This window comes from Patagioenas fasciata, chromosome 16 (assembly GCF_037038585.1).
Source record: "Patagioenas fasciata isolate bPatFas1 chromosome 16, bPatFas1.hap1, whole genome shotgun sequence".
In the NCBI taxonomy this organism is placed as follows: domain Eukaryota; kingdom Metazoa; phylum Chordata; class Aves; order Columbiformes; family Columbidae; genus Patagioenas; species Patagioenas fasciata.
In genome coordinates this window covers 6,158,868-6,172,822 of record NC_092535.1, presented here as the reverse complement: position 1 = coordinate 6,172,822, position 13,955 = coordinate 6,158,868, and the positions used below count along the sequence as shown (strand labels likewise).

The 13,955-nt window shown below is 65.2% G+C and overlaps 2 protein-coding genes across 2 annotated transcripts; one reads left to right on the top strand and one right to left on the bottom strand.

The window, feature by feature from the left end:
* The first annotated feature begins 250 nt into the window (after positions 1-250).
* MYLK2 (myosin light chain kinase 2) lies at positions 251-8,616 on the top strand. The gene is made up of 12 exons (XM_065849886.2): positions 251-332; positions 1,260-2,787; positions 2,902-3,233; positions 4,030-4,135; positions 4,351-4,444; positions 4,617-4,726; positions 4,849-4,990; positions 5,309-5,379; positions 5,599-5,727; positions 6,003-6,155; positions 6,427-6,559; positions 7,014-8,616. The coding sequence occupies exons 2-12, from the start codon at positions 1,316-1,318 to the stop codon at positions 7,092-7,094; spliced, it is 2,823 nt and encodes a 940-aa protein (XP_065705958.1). The 5' UTR covers positions 251-332; positions 1,260-1,315; the 3' UTR covers positions 7,095-8,616.
* A 3,153-nt stretch (positions 8,617-11,769) lies between these two features.
* FOXS1 (forkhead box S1) lies at positions 11,770-13,909 on the bottom strand. Its single transcript, XM_065849909.2, has one exon. It carries the CDS (start codon positions 13,907-13,909, stop codon positions 11,822-11,824), a length of 2,088 nt encoding a protein of 695 aa, XP_065705981.2. The 3' UTR covers positions 11,770-11,821.
* Positions 13,910-13,955: the final 46 nt, after the last annotated feature.

Here is a 13,955-nt window from a genome sequence, read left to right as displayed (position 1 = left end):
GGACCTTGCCTGGTTGGCCAGGCCACCCCCGTGGGATGTTTTTGGGGTGCTGCTGTGGCCGGTGTCCGGTCCTGAGGCAGCTCTGTCCCCTGCCTCGTGTCTGCGTGTCCCTGGTCCGTGGGGACAGGGAAGAGTGGCGTGTCCTTTGAATGGGTTCCAGCAGCAACAGGTGCTGGGAAAGGCGAAGCGGGATGGCTCCCGCTGCTGTAAAGGATCCTCCTCTGCCCACACTAATCCGGCTCCGTTACACTCGGGATAGAAGGGGCTGCTCGCTCGGGCGCTGCCACAGTGCGGATGCTGCCGTCCTGATTGCCCGCTGCGCCGGGACACAGGTGAGAGGGTTGGGGGGTCCCCAGGGCTGCCTGTGTTGGGCACGACGTGGGGGGGTCCTGGGGAGAGCAGAGCCCCCCGGCCCACAAGGGACTAGTCTGTTCCTGTGGGGTCTACATGCTGAGCTGTGAGACATGGGACTACTTGGCTGGGAACCAGCTGCTTGTAGCTCCTGTCCCAGTAAGACTAGCAAGTGACTCCCCTCTTACTGGGATGGTCACTGGTGGGTTTACTCCAGGGCTGGGCTATCCTGGCCTCTGTGCAAGGGGGCTGTTTTGGGACAAGGTGATGGGAGGTGGCTGAGCAGGGACAAGGACTTGTGGAATGGGCGATGAGCTGGAGGGGACATGGTGGCAGCTTGTGCTGGCAGCCTATGTGGGTACATGGGTAGCAACAGGTCTCTTTGGTGGGGACTGCTTGGGCAGGAGCTGAGGTCACCACTGGGCAGGGGGACTGGCGACACTGGGACTGGGGGTCCTCATGGCTCCCGAGCTGCTGGTGCGGTTGGTGGTGGGGCCATGCGGGGATGCTCACCTCGCCTGATCCCCCTGGCAGCCTGGGGCTGGAGCTGCCATCTCCTGTCCCACCATGGGGGGACTTAGTCTTAAATTGTCACCCTGACCGTGTTGGCTGTTTGCACGCCAGCCACCCCGTGGCAGTGACAGGTGCCGGCGTCAGGCCATCGATCAGTCACCGTGCAGCAGATACAGGGGCACAATGGGACCAGCAGCCACATGGGCACCCCAGCTCAGTACCACCAGCCCTGGGAGCTGCCGGCTGGATGGTGGGGATGTGATTCCTGGTTTCTGGCTGCATAGCAGCAGCTTGTTCCTCTCCTGCATGTGCAGACCTGCTGCTTGTGTTCTCCTGTGCTCTTCTGTGGGGCATTGGGTCTGGGGACCCCTCAGCATCTCTCTTCTCCCCCACAGGAGCCTCGCTGACCCGGGAGCCCTGTGGGGCAGCCGCCTTGTGCCCCAGAGTCCCTATGGAGCAGGGCGGTGGGGCGGGCAGCATGCCTGGCACTGGGGGGGCTGGTGGCACAGCCTCCCCTGGAACAGAAGCCAGCACAACCCAGACGGTCCCAGCAGCTCCACAGGCTGCACAGCCCCAGGTGGGGACGGCAGCACCCATGGAAGGGACAGTGGTAGCTGCCACTGGGGTGCAGGATGAAGGGAAAGACAAGGCTGGGCAGCAGAAGGCTCCGGCAGGTGCTGTGGCACGGGATGGGGCACAGGCAGAGCCTGGGGAGGCAAAGCCTGTGGGAGCAGCTGGAGGAGGAAAGGCAGAGTCCGCCGGGGAGACAACCCTGACCGCTCTGGAGCCCAGGGGTGGAGGGACGGCAGCGGCAGGCGAGGAGGCTCCAGCTGTGCAGCACGGTGGAGGGACAGCAGCATCTGCTGAGGGGAAGGTGCTGGTGGCCACTGAAGTTCAGGATGGAGGGAAGGATGAGCCTGGGAAGAAGGGTCCTCCCAAAGGAGGACAGGCAGAGCCTGTGGAGGTGAAGGGCTCAGCTGCAGGAAAGGCTCAGGATGGAGGGAAGGACAAGCCCATGAAGGATCAGGCCCCTGGTGGGTTAAAGGCTGAGGGTGGTGGGAAAGCGGAGCCTGCGGAGGCTCTGACTGCAGCACAGGCAGAAGGAGAGAAGGCAAAACCCATGGAGGTGACGACCTTGGCTGCACAACACGCTCAGGATGGAGGCAAAGAAGAGCCTGCAAAGGAGAAAACCACGGCTGCTGTAAAAGGTCAGGATGGAGGGAAGAAAGCTGTAAAGGCAGAGAAAACCCCCGCTGATCAAAAGCCTGCAAAGGAGAAGGCTCCAGCTACTGTAAAGGCTCAGAATGGAGAGAATAAAGTAGCGAAGGCAGAAAAAGCCCCAGCTGCAAAAAAGGCACAAGATGGAGGCAAAGAGGAGCCTGCAAAGGAGAAAGGCCCAGCTCCTGCAAAGGAGAAGGCCCTGGGGGCTGCAAAGGCTCAGGATGGAGAGAAGGCAGCAGCAAAGGCAGAGAAAACCCCAGCTGCAAAGAAGCCTCAAGATGGAAACAAAAAAGAGCTTGCAAAGGAGAAAGCCCCATCTGCTGCGAAGGTGCAGGACGGAGGGAAGAAAACTGCGAAGGCGGAAAAAAACCCGGTTACATCAAAGGTGGAGAATGAAAGCAAAGAAGAGCCTGCAAAGGAGGAAACTGTGGCTGCTGCGAAGGAGAAGGTCCCGGCTCCTGTAAAGGCACATGATGGAGAGAAGGAAGTTGAAAAGGTGGAGACCCCCATAGCTACAGCGGCGACCAGGGCTGGGGGCAAAAAGCCCGTAGGAGCAGCAGCCACGGCTGCTGTGAAGGCCCAGAGTGAAGGAGACAAAGTGGCAAAGGTGGTGAGGATGCAGGAGCAGCAGCAGGCGAGGGCCTCTGAGCCACCCCGTCCGGCCCTGCTGCAGAGCCTGAGCTGTCCGGCCGCCTGCCAAAGGTACCGGCACCCCCGGGAGGGGGTCCCCTCTCTTCCCTGCGCCCCGAGGAGCCCGGGGTCCCTCTGGGCTCAGGGGGCTGCTGGCCTCTGCTCATCTCCCACTCCTGCTTGCAGGGAGGAGCCCCCCTCGCTGGAGGCAGCAGCACTGGAGCCGATACAGGAGGAGACCCCGGCAGTGGAGCCGAGAGAGGGTCTGGCAGTGCCTGGCCCTGCCTGTCTGCCAGCCCTGGGGGATGAGCAGCCCCTGGAGTCCCCCGGCCCCTCGGGGAGCGCTGACACCCCCCAGGAAAGGACATTGCCTGGTGCCCCGGGGCAGCCCCCCCATCCTGCCGGGGCCGCGGAGCAGCCTGGCCCTGGGGGGGAACCCTCCTCGACAGAGGTAGAGCCGCCCCCCAGCCCCTTCCTCACCCCTGATTTTGGGAAGGAAGATCCTTTCGAGATCCTGGGTAAGGCTCGGTGCCCAGGACCCTCTGTCGGGTGGCAGACCGGGGTCCCCCATGGCCCTGCCTGTGCTGTCCCCCTACGCTGCTGCCTCAAGCTCTTGGCTCGTCGCCTGCCTGGTGGCCTCCGAGCTCCTATTTCACTGTAAACAGGGCTAAAACTGTCGCGTCCCCTCCCCAGGCTCACCCGCCGCAGGCTGGCACCGTCCCCAGCGCCGGGGCTGCCCGCGAGGAAGAGGAGCCGGGGAGTGACAGCCACCGCCTGGCCGGTGGCCTGGGACAGCGTGTCCCCGAGTGCTGCTCCGCTGTCCCTGCGGGGATGGCAGGGCTGGGGCTGCACCCTGCTGGGGTGCAGGCCCAGCGAGGCCAGCGCCTGCTCTGGGGACGAGCTGGGTGCGGGGAGGCCTGTCCTGGGAAGATGGGCAGGACGTGGTGGCACCGAGGGGTGGTGGCCTGGAGAGGGCGAGCGTGACACGCGGGACGGTGGGGATCGGCGTGCGGGGCTGGGAGCTATGCAGCAAAGTGGGTGCTGTGCAACTGGGCGATGCTGCGGGGCAGTGGCAAGGGACTCGGGGGGTTCTGTGCGTCCCCCTGCAGCAGGCAGCCGGGGGACGCCCATTTGCAGCTGAGAAACACCGATTTCCAGCTGGGCACTTGGTTCCCGGCAACATCCCACAGCCCTGAACTTGGCTGGGCTTTGCCGCTGGGTTCCAGCCATCGCTGTGCCCTGGGGTAGGGGGTGCGTCCACTCTGGGGTTCCCAGCCGGGCAGCCCCCCTCTCACCCTTTTCCTCCCTGAGCAGACGATGTCCCCCCGCCACCAGCACCCTTCGCACACCGCATCGTCACCCTGCGGTCCACCAGTGTCAGCTCCCAGTATGACCTCAGCTCCAAGGACATCCTGGGGGGGTAAGGAGGGGTCCCGAGAGGGTGTGGGGTGCCCGACATTGCCCTGGCACTGCCCTGAGCTGCCATCCATCCTGGGCAGTGGTCCTGGGTCCCTGGGACCTCTCTCAGGCAGGATGGGTGCAGAGGGGAGTGTGGGGCAGCACAGAGCCACGGGGGGGTCCCAAGCAACCAGGATGAGTGATGGCGTTGGCACCTCTCCCTATTTCCCTCCCCAGGGGCAAGTTCGGGGAAGTCCACACGTGTATGGAGAAGCAGACGGGGCTCAAGCTGGCGGCCAAAGTGATCCGGAAACAGGGTGCCAAGGACAAGGTGCATCCAATGCCAATGCGGGGGGCTCCTCCTGGCTGTGGTGCTACCAGCAAGTGGCATGGCCATGGGGGTGGGTGGCAGTGCTGTGCCTGGCGTGTCCCCAGTGCTGTCACACTGCTTGTCCCTGCGCTGGTGGCTGACACCCCGTGCTGCCATGGGGCTCCTTCCACAGGAGATGGTGTTGCTGGAGATCGATGTGATGAACCAGCTGAACCACCGCAACCTTATCCAGCTCTACGATGCCATTGAGACCCCCCGGGAGATCATCCTCTTCATGGAGTTGTGGGTGCCGGGGCAGCGCTGTGGGGTTTGGGCTGGGGGGCTGCAGTGTGGCCAGGGGGCTCTGCAGGAGGGGAGCACAGGGCAGGGAGCCCCGAGTGACCGTGCCGTCTGTCCCCATGCAGTGTGGAAGGCGGAGAGCTCTTTGAACGAATTATCGACGACGACTACCACCTGACAGAAGTAGACTGTATGGTGTTTGTCCGGCAGATCTGCGAGGGCATCCGCTTCATGCACCACATGCGTGTCCTCCACCTCGACCTCAAGGTGTGGGACCAGGTGGTAATGGCAGGGGCTGGGGTGGCAGCAGGGAACAGTGGCTGCTCGTGGTGATGGGGGAGGTCAGGGTGTGGGGGGGCAGTGGGTGTTTGCAGCTACCAAAGCTGGGAACACCATGTGCTGGCCTGACCCTGCTGTGCATGTAGCATGTCTCTGATAACCAGTGAGCTATGGGAGGGGTGTCCACGGGTCGGTATCACTCTGGCTCAGGTCAGAGACCCCCTATCCTGCCCCTTCAGCTGCCAGACCCGCACTCTGGCGACGTTCCCTCTTGGCAGCAGGTCAATGGTCTCCCTGTCCCTACAGCCTGAGAACATCCTCTGTGTCACTGCCACTGGGCACATGGTGAAGATCATTGACTTTGGGCTGGCTCGAAGGTGCTGTCTCTCCCCCTCATCTCTGTCCTCTCTCCCCATCTCACCCTTCAGCCCCACACATCCCTGGGTTGTGGGGAGCCCCAGGACCCACTCAGGGCTGTGGCTTTGGCCCCGGCTCTCTCCGGCTGGCACAGGAGGGCTGGGGAGGGCAGCAGCTGCCTGGAGACGTTTGGGGGAGCAGCCTGTTCCCTCCTGCTGATTCACCCCCCCCGCTTGCAGGTACAACCCTCAGGAGAAGCTGAAGGTGAACTTTGGCACCCCTGAATTCCTCTCTCCTGAGGTGGTCAACTACGAGCAGGTCTCCTACTCCACAGACATGTGGAGCATGGGCGTCATCACCTACATGCTGTACGTCAGGGGTACGGGGGGGCTGCCAGCACTGTGCCGGGCTGCGGGGCAGAGTGCCCCAGGCCTGGAGCCAGCCCCAAACCACATCTGTGCCCCAGGCACCCAGATGCTGGCTGGGCAGGTGGGGCTGGGGGGAACAGCACCTCTACGTGCCACCTCCCTTCTCCCTGTATTGCTCCCTGGGGCACCCACAAGCCAGGTTTGCTCTGTTCTGGGGGGTTTTGGAGGTGCTACAGCCTGAGGGCACCCGTCCCCTCACCCTTCTGCATCCCCAGGCTCAGTGGCCTCTCCCCCTTCCTGGGTGACAATGACACTGAGACACTCAACAATGTCCTGGCTGCCAACTGGTACTTCGACGAGGAAACCTTTGAGAGCATCTCCGATGAAGCCAAGGACTTTGTCTCAAACCTCATCATCAAGGAGAAGAGGTGCGAGGCTGGCAGTGCTGTGGGGGTCCCGGGGTGGGTTTCCCTGGAGCTGTGTGCTCTGGGTACCACGTGCTGCCCCCTGCACCTGCAGCATCCCCCTATGTCCTGTGCCAAATGGGGCCCTGCTCTGGCCACTGGCTGTCCCCAGCAGAGCCCTGTGTCCCTCCAGGGTCACCCCCTGCAGGTTTTGGGGCTTTTGGGGGGCTGGAGAGGAGGATGTCTGGGGGACAGGGGCTCAAGCAGGGGTGACCTGGGCTCTTCTTGTCCTCAGTGGCCGGATGAGTGCCGGCCAGTGCCTGCAGCATCCCTGGCTCAACAACCTGGCAGAAAAGGCCAAGCGCTGCAACCGCCGGCTCAAGTCCCAGGTGCTGCTCAAGAAATACGTCATGCGGCGGCGCTGGAAGGTGCGGGGCGAGCATGAGGAGGGGGTCAATGGCACCTGGTGGAGCTGCCAACCTCTGCCCATCCCAGCAGATGGTGTTTGAGGTGGCTCCGTCTATTTGTGCTGCTGGCAGCTGGGACACAAGGGCTGGGATACCTGAGCCTGCAGGAAGGGCTCCCCAGCACCAAGGTCCTTATGTGGGTGGGTGGGTCCTTATGTGGGTGGGTGTGACCCCCCCCCCTCCAACCATAGGTGCCTTTGTGGTGGTTTCCCCAAGTGTACTTTTTAGGGATGGAAGGGATGTCGGGACTGTGGAGGGGATGGTCCCCAGCATCACCCCTGCACTCCCACCTCATGGCTGAGGGTGTGCCTGGGCAGCTGCCCTCCCACCCAGCCCCAAGAGCAGAGTCTGGCTCAGCCTCTGCAGTCACAGCCCTCACAGTAGGATCAGCATCTCTCCTCTTACCCTTTTACAGAAAAACTTCATTGGGGTGTGTGCTGCCAACCGCTTCAAGAAGATCACGAGCTCGGGTTCGCTGACGGCGCTGGGCGTCTGAGCAGGGGCTCCTAGGAAGCCTGAGCTGCGTGTCAGCCAAGGCTGGAGAGGAGCCACTTGTGAGGGTCCCACATCACTCTCGCTACTGGATGGCACCAGGACCTCGCTGGAGTCTTTGCTTCACACCGCAGGGGCAGGGGGCCTGGAGCCATGTAGCCCCCTCCCTGCCCATGCTGCTGCCTGGTGGCTGCTCTGGACTCTGGGGTGTGTGCTGTACCCCTGCTCTGTGCCACTGTCACTGCCACCATGCGTCCTGCTCTACCATGTCTCCCGGGCTGCTACCCTGCCCTGCCACCCAGCAGCTGCAGGACTGCTCCAGGCCAGGGCCCCCACAGGGCTCTCTGCCCGCACCTGCTGCTGTGGAGCTGCTCTGCCAAGCTCGTCCCACCCCCAGCGCCATTGCTGTGCCAGGTGGATGCTGGCAGTGCCCTCCAGGGGCTCCAGCCCTCCCTCTGCCTATCCAGCTCCTGTTGGGATTTCCTCGGACTGTGTGGCTGCTCCTGAGTGCTGATTTCCCACCCCATCCCTGGCCCAGCTACGCGATGCCTGACCCGCAGCACCTTGGCTCTGCTCCCTTTCCCGGCCTCAGAGCAGCGGGGCCACGCTGGCGCGAGCCGCCCTGCACACTCGCTGCTCCCTTGGACCCAGGATTTGTGCATTCTGCCTGTAAATGCTGCAGCCCTGCCCTCACTGGCACAGGACCCCGAGCTGCTCAGTCTCCCTACCTGGCGTGGGGATGCTGGGGGCCAGGCGCGGACCCTCACCCTGGCTCTTTGGCACCAGAGCCAGGGCTGAAGCATCTCCTCCCTGGCGGGGTGCGCGGGAGCTGGCCCCGAGCTGCTGCTCGCACAGGAAGAGAGGAAGTGGCGAGGATGATTCCAGCAGCATCCCCAGCTGGGAGCCAGCGAGGGAAGAAGGAGGCTTTGTGTTCATCCTGCCCTCCCTGCCCTTCAGCTCTGCCAGCAAGGGAAAAACACAACCTCTGCTTCACCCGGCCCCGCCAAATCATGATGAGCGAGGCGGCCTAATGCAGAGCAGCTGGACCGCGCTCCTGCGAGCATCGCTCTGGCCCGACCACCAACACACAGGAACTGCCTTGGCCGCCAGCTCCCACCGCAGCCTGCGGGGGCTCCCGGGGACCAGCCAGGCTGGGGGAGGCAGGTTCTGCCCCCGCTCCTCTGCCCTGATCCCCTTTCCTCTGCTCGAGCCCCTTGGGGCTCCCCAGGCTTTGCAGCTTTCAGCCGTGCCTGTTGCAAGAGGGGATGGAGGGGTCCGTCTGCCCCCCAGTTTTGGCTTTTGCCACGGCCAAACCCCCCCACACCAGGGCTGTGTGTTTGCTCCAGGGCTGCCTGTTCCCTCTGCCTGCTGGAAAAACCCTGGGGAGAGACAGGGGGAGGCACTGGCCCCCTGGCTGCAGCAGATGAAGGGGCTTCAGGCTCGTCCCCCACCAGTCAGGGGACACGGCTTGTGGGGCCATGCCCAGCTCTCATCTTCTTGTAAATAAATGTACAGGTCTGCCCGCAGGCTGCACCTGCCCCACGTCCCTGGGGGCTGCTCCTGGCCCCCCCTGAGCCACTGCTCCCTCCTGCCTGCAGAAGCTGTGCAGCTGCAGTCCGAGGGCTGCAGATAAACCCAGAGTGGACGGGCACCAGTGTCTTGTCCCTGGGGCGGAGGGGATGGAGCGGGGCCCCAGCAGCGTGGGAGACAGGGACCCCCTGGTGCATCCCAGGCAGGGTCGTATGGCTCATGGTGCTGGGGAGGGGCGGTCCAGTCTCTGCATCCTGTGACCAACTCTGAGCACCCTGGTGTGCTGGAGGAAGAGGGAGGAATGGTTGGATGGACAGATGGATGGATGGATGGGCAGAGGTGTCCTCACAGCTTGAGCCTCTGCCCTCATGGGGTGGGATGCCCAGGCGAGGGCTGGTGGGGGCAAGTGCCCCCCTGCCCCGGGAGCTGCAGCCAGCCCCGAAGCAGTTAACCCCGTGGGCGTCCCTCCCGGCCGCTTCCTGCCGCAGCCCTTGGCCGGTTCCTGTCGGTGACCACCCCGCGGGCCTGGACGCCAGAGCAGCCCCATCTGGTTTGAGTTACACTCCGCAGCGGTGACGTCTCCTTCCTGTCTGGCCCCAGGAGCTGTGTGTCGCCCCAGCGGCTCACGGGGGCTGCAGAGCCCCGATGCAGGGTGGCCCACGCGACTCCCAGCCGGGCTGTCACCCTCGGATGCTCCCGGCCCCCCAAGCCACCTGGGGGATTGGCTCCTGAACACAGCCCTGTGTGTGCACAGGGATGCATGAGCACCCCTGGTGCCCTGAGCACAGGGTGGGGGACCCCCACCCCACAGTCCAGTTTGGCTTCCCCAGCCTGCCTCCTCTCCCTCCCCAGCACCCCACAGTGGCACCTATGGTGTCTCCATGGGGGCTAGAGCAACTGGGCTGTGGGGCTGACACCCCTGGGAGCAGCTGTGGTCCTATCCTGTGCTCCTGGCCGAGGGGCAGGATGGGGATCGAGAGCCTGTGAAACTCTGAGAAGGGGACCTATCCTGCTGGGACCGATGAACACGGTGACAGGGCTGGTCCTGATCCAGTATGAGCAGTGGCACCCTGTCTCACCCCTCTTGTGGGGGGTCCTTGTGCCCCCCCAGACACACAGCACAGTCTGGGGTGTGCGCGTGTTTCCTCAGTATCCACCACAGAGCCCCGAGTGCTTGCATGGAGCAGCCCCTCTCCCCCACCCCTGCTTGCACCCCATCCCCGTGGCACCCCTTTGGGCAAGGGGCCGCCCAGACAGGGCAGGAATGGGAGCAGGCAGGTGTCTGGTGCCAACGCTGGGAGGTCACCCCATGCCAGGGTGCAGGCACAGCCCATGCTGGGAGCGGGCAAGCGGGCTGGGGGCCAGGCCACCCACCACGGCCATCAGCGAACCAGGGAGGAGGCAAGGCAGGGAGAGCGGTGGGTCCGTGCTGGGAGAGCAGCCGGTCCTGGTCTGCACGCCCAGACGGTAGGGACGGTCAGGCTCTGTGGGATGGGGTCCCCATCCCCAGGGGCTGTGACTCGGGGGGTTGGGATGCACCATGCAATGCCACGATGCTCCCAGTGCTGGGACCGCCACCCAGGGCATCGCCCAGAGCTGCATGTTCCCAGAGGTGGCGGGAGCTGGGCGGGCGATGGGTCTGGCCACGCTGCGTGGGAACCAGACAGCCCCTGGGCACGGCTGCGACTCCGCTTCCTCCCGCGCCCCCGGGGACCGCGAAGGAGGGGGCTGAGGTCAGAGCGCTCGCCGCTGCCGCGCCAGAGACGCCAGCATGATCTAGATGCTCAAATATTGTTTTCCACTGGGGAGGGAAAGAAAAAAAAGGGAGAAAAGAGAGACCTGGGGCTGAGTGGCTATCCCTGCTCTGGCGATGATGAAGGGCGGCCCCCCCTGCCCTGCCTGGGCCTGGGATGTGGCCATGGCCCAGCAGCGGCTGTCTGGGGGCCGATAACAGGGCTGACGCGGCCACGGTGCTGCCGGTCCCCGAGTGACGCCAGCACTGTCCCTTAGTGCCAAGGCGGCCCCCGCAGAGATCCCTGGGACTGGCCAGGCTGGGGTCCCACTAGCCTTGGGGGGCTGGGGGGTGCTCTGCTCACAGCATGGAGAGCCCCACCAACCCAGCGTCCTCCTGCTGTGCCCACCCTGGGTCTGGCTGTGCCGTGGGGTCTGGGCATTGCTGCTCCTGGAGTCCAGCTCCCAGCGTGGGGGGGCAGGCTGGGGACACAGGCATAGGTGCAACGCCCGACTTTGCCAGCATCACTCTGGCCCCACTCCAGTGCTGCAGAGATGCTGGCCTGGGTGTCCTGGCAGTGCCAGGTCCCAGTCTGGGGCTGTGCGGGGACCTCTGCCCACCCCAGGTCCCCCAGCTTCAGCCAGCCAGGGCAGGGCCTTGTGCCCAGCCCAGTGCGGCAGCAGTGACTCAGCCGGTGCCTCCTCACCAGCAGCCGCCCGGCATGATTCAGATCGGAGGAATCCACTTTCCCCAGCCATTCCCACCACAGCCATGGCCCCTGGCACAGTCCAGCTCAAGGGGTGCCCCAGCCTCGGAGTGTCTGCTCCCCCTGAGCAGGGACACAAAGGAGAGGGAGACCTGTCCCCTCCAGCACAGAGCCTCCACGTTGTGCCCCCACCCCACGAAGCCCCTGCACTCCTCTCCAGAGGCTCCCCAGGGCCCTCTGGATGTACAAGCAGGACCACGCACTGAGGCTGGTGCCAGTCATGCTACATGTGGCACCCGGGGCAAAGCCAGGCACCTTGAGTGGTCCTGGGCACAGGGAGTCAGCGGTGGGGCCCTGCGGGGGTTTGCTCCTGTCACAGGCTGTCCCCCTGCCCCTCGTGGACGAGGTTCCTCCCTGCCACCCTGGGACAGGGCTCTGGGCGCTCCTGGCTAACATCATGGCAGGACCCTGTTCCCAGCATCTCCCAGGAACGCAGGACAGGGATGCAGGTGCCCTGACCTCAGCTGTGACCCATCACCTCATGACCTCACCATCCAGCCAGTGACCACCCATGAGGGGTCCAGCGGGGATGAAGGGTGCACTGGGTGGCCTTGGAAACATGTGTTCCCCAGCCAGCACCTGGGGCAGAGCTCCCCAGCTCACCATGCCTACTGCCCACCCAGAGCAGGCGCAGAGATGACAGAAGCAGCATTCGGGAATGTTCTTTATTCAGTGCTGGGGGTCTCCTGGTGGGGCGAGTCCCTCACTCAAAGAAGAACATGCCGGGTGTCCGGTAGAGGCAGGGGGGCAGCCCCAGAGTGTAGCCGTTGCCCCCCTGCAGCGGGATCGTGCCCCCCAGCCCCCACGGCTCCTTCTGCTCACCAGCCCGTGGCCCCACGGCCCCGAAGGGCGGCTGGCGGGGGGCGGCGGGGGCTGGGGGGGCCGTGGCCAGGAGATGCTCCAGTGCTGCACCACATGGCCGCTCCTTCACGCAGAAGCTCAGCGCCTGCACCCGGCACTGGTAACTGCCACCCAGCGCCTCAGGCCCTGGCCGCCCAAAGGAGCCAAAAACGGGCAGGGGGGCCTGCGTATAGCCCTCCCCCTCCAGGAAGCAGGATGGGGCGGGCTTGCCCGTGCCCAGGAGGGTGCCAGAGAACGTGGAGGACACCTGCGCAAAGGGCTGACCTGCCCCCAGCCCAGGGGCAGCCGCCTCCTCGCCCGCCAGCTGTCCCGGGGGGGTGCATGGGGGAACCGGGGAGTCCTGTGGGGGGTCCCTGGGCTGGGAGGGCAGCAGGGTGGGCAGCAAGGTGGCGTGCGGCGCCGGGTGCTCGCTGGGCAGCGGGTACTGACCTGGCCGGGGCAGCTGCAGCGCGGCCGGCAGCCCCCCAAAGACAGTCTCCTTGGGTGGGCGGCTCTCGGGGGGGGCGAAGAACGGCCCCTTGGGCTGTGGTGCATCTGGCAGGTACAGGCAGGGCTGCCTGGCCTTGGGTGGCTGCCGTGGGGCGCAGGGCTCAGCACATCCCAGCACCCCGGCATCCTCCGGCAGTGCTGAGGGGCTCAGCATGTTCCCCGTGGGCGCTGGCGAGGTGTAGCCGCGCTCCGCTTTCCCCTCCTCGGGCAGTGGGGTGGCTGGTGGCCCCCGTGCCCGGTGCTTGGGGGGCTTCCCACGCCCCTCATCCCCCTCGTTGCCTGGTGTGTCCTGGAGACCCCTTTTCCTAGTGAAGCGCCGGCGGCGTCGCAAGAAGCTGCCATTCTCAAACATGTTGTAGCAGTCGGGGTCCAGGGTCCAGTAGTTGCCCTTGCCCGGCTTCTTGTCGTCGCGGGGCACCTTGACGAAGCACTCGTTGAGGGACAGGTTGTGGCGGATGCTGTTCTGCCAGCCCTGCTTGTTCTCACGGTAGAAGGTGAAGCGGCCCATGATGTAGCGGTAGATGCCACTGAGCGTGATGCGCTTCTCGGGTGCACTCTGGATGGCCATGGTGATGAGAGCAATGTAGCTGTAGGGTGGCTTGGTGGCCTCAGGGACAGGGAAGGGGCCACCGGCCGGCTCGGGGGCTGGTGGGCTGCGCAGCACCGTGTCACCGACGGGGATGTCCGGCTGCATCCTCCTGCCGCCCACGGCCCTGCCGCGTTGCTGGCGCTCCCGCTCTGCTGCATGGCCCCGGCACGGCCCGTTAAAACCCGCCAGCGGCCCAGCCTCCCGCGCCGGCCAGTGAGGGGGCGGCCGGCCCCTCCTCCCCGGGGCTGGCCAGGGCGGAGCGGGGCTCCAACGTCCAGTGCTGGTCCCTGCGGACAGATGGACGGATGTGCCGCCAAGGCCTGCGGCCAGCAGCCAGCAACTACGGGACTGGCAGAGGTGGGCAGTGCTGGCCAAGCCCCGGGCATGGCCCCCGGCCCCTGCAGCCCCTCTTCCCACGGGAGGTTCCCACGACCTGGGTCTCATCCTGTCCTGCCCACGATCGTGCTGAGGATGGGGGGCACTGAGCTGGGTACTGCCGGTGAGGCTGGGGCTGCTGCAGTCCTCAGCTCCCCTCCCGTCCCCTGCCCACCCGTGCCACAGCCCCCGTGCCCAGGTTGGGGTTGTGCCAGATACTGTGTGCTGTGCTGGATCTCTGTGCTGTGCCAGGTCCCTGCACCCTGCCGAGCCAGGATGTGGCCCCCAGGGCAAAGCACAGCCCCCATGTCCCAGGAGCCACTTCACCCCACTCACCAGGGGAAAGTGAGGCACGGGCAGCAAGTGCCTTTGGGACAGGCTCCCACACTGCCAGGTCAGCAGAGCAGATAATGGGCACCTCACCGCTGCCTGCACCCGTTGCCAAGGGGCTGGGGACCACGGACAGGAGGGACTCATGCACAGCAGGGGGTCAGCTCACGCTCTGCCCCAGCTCAGCTCCCCC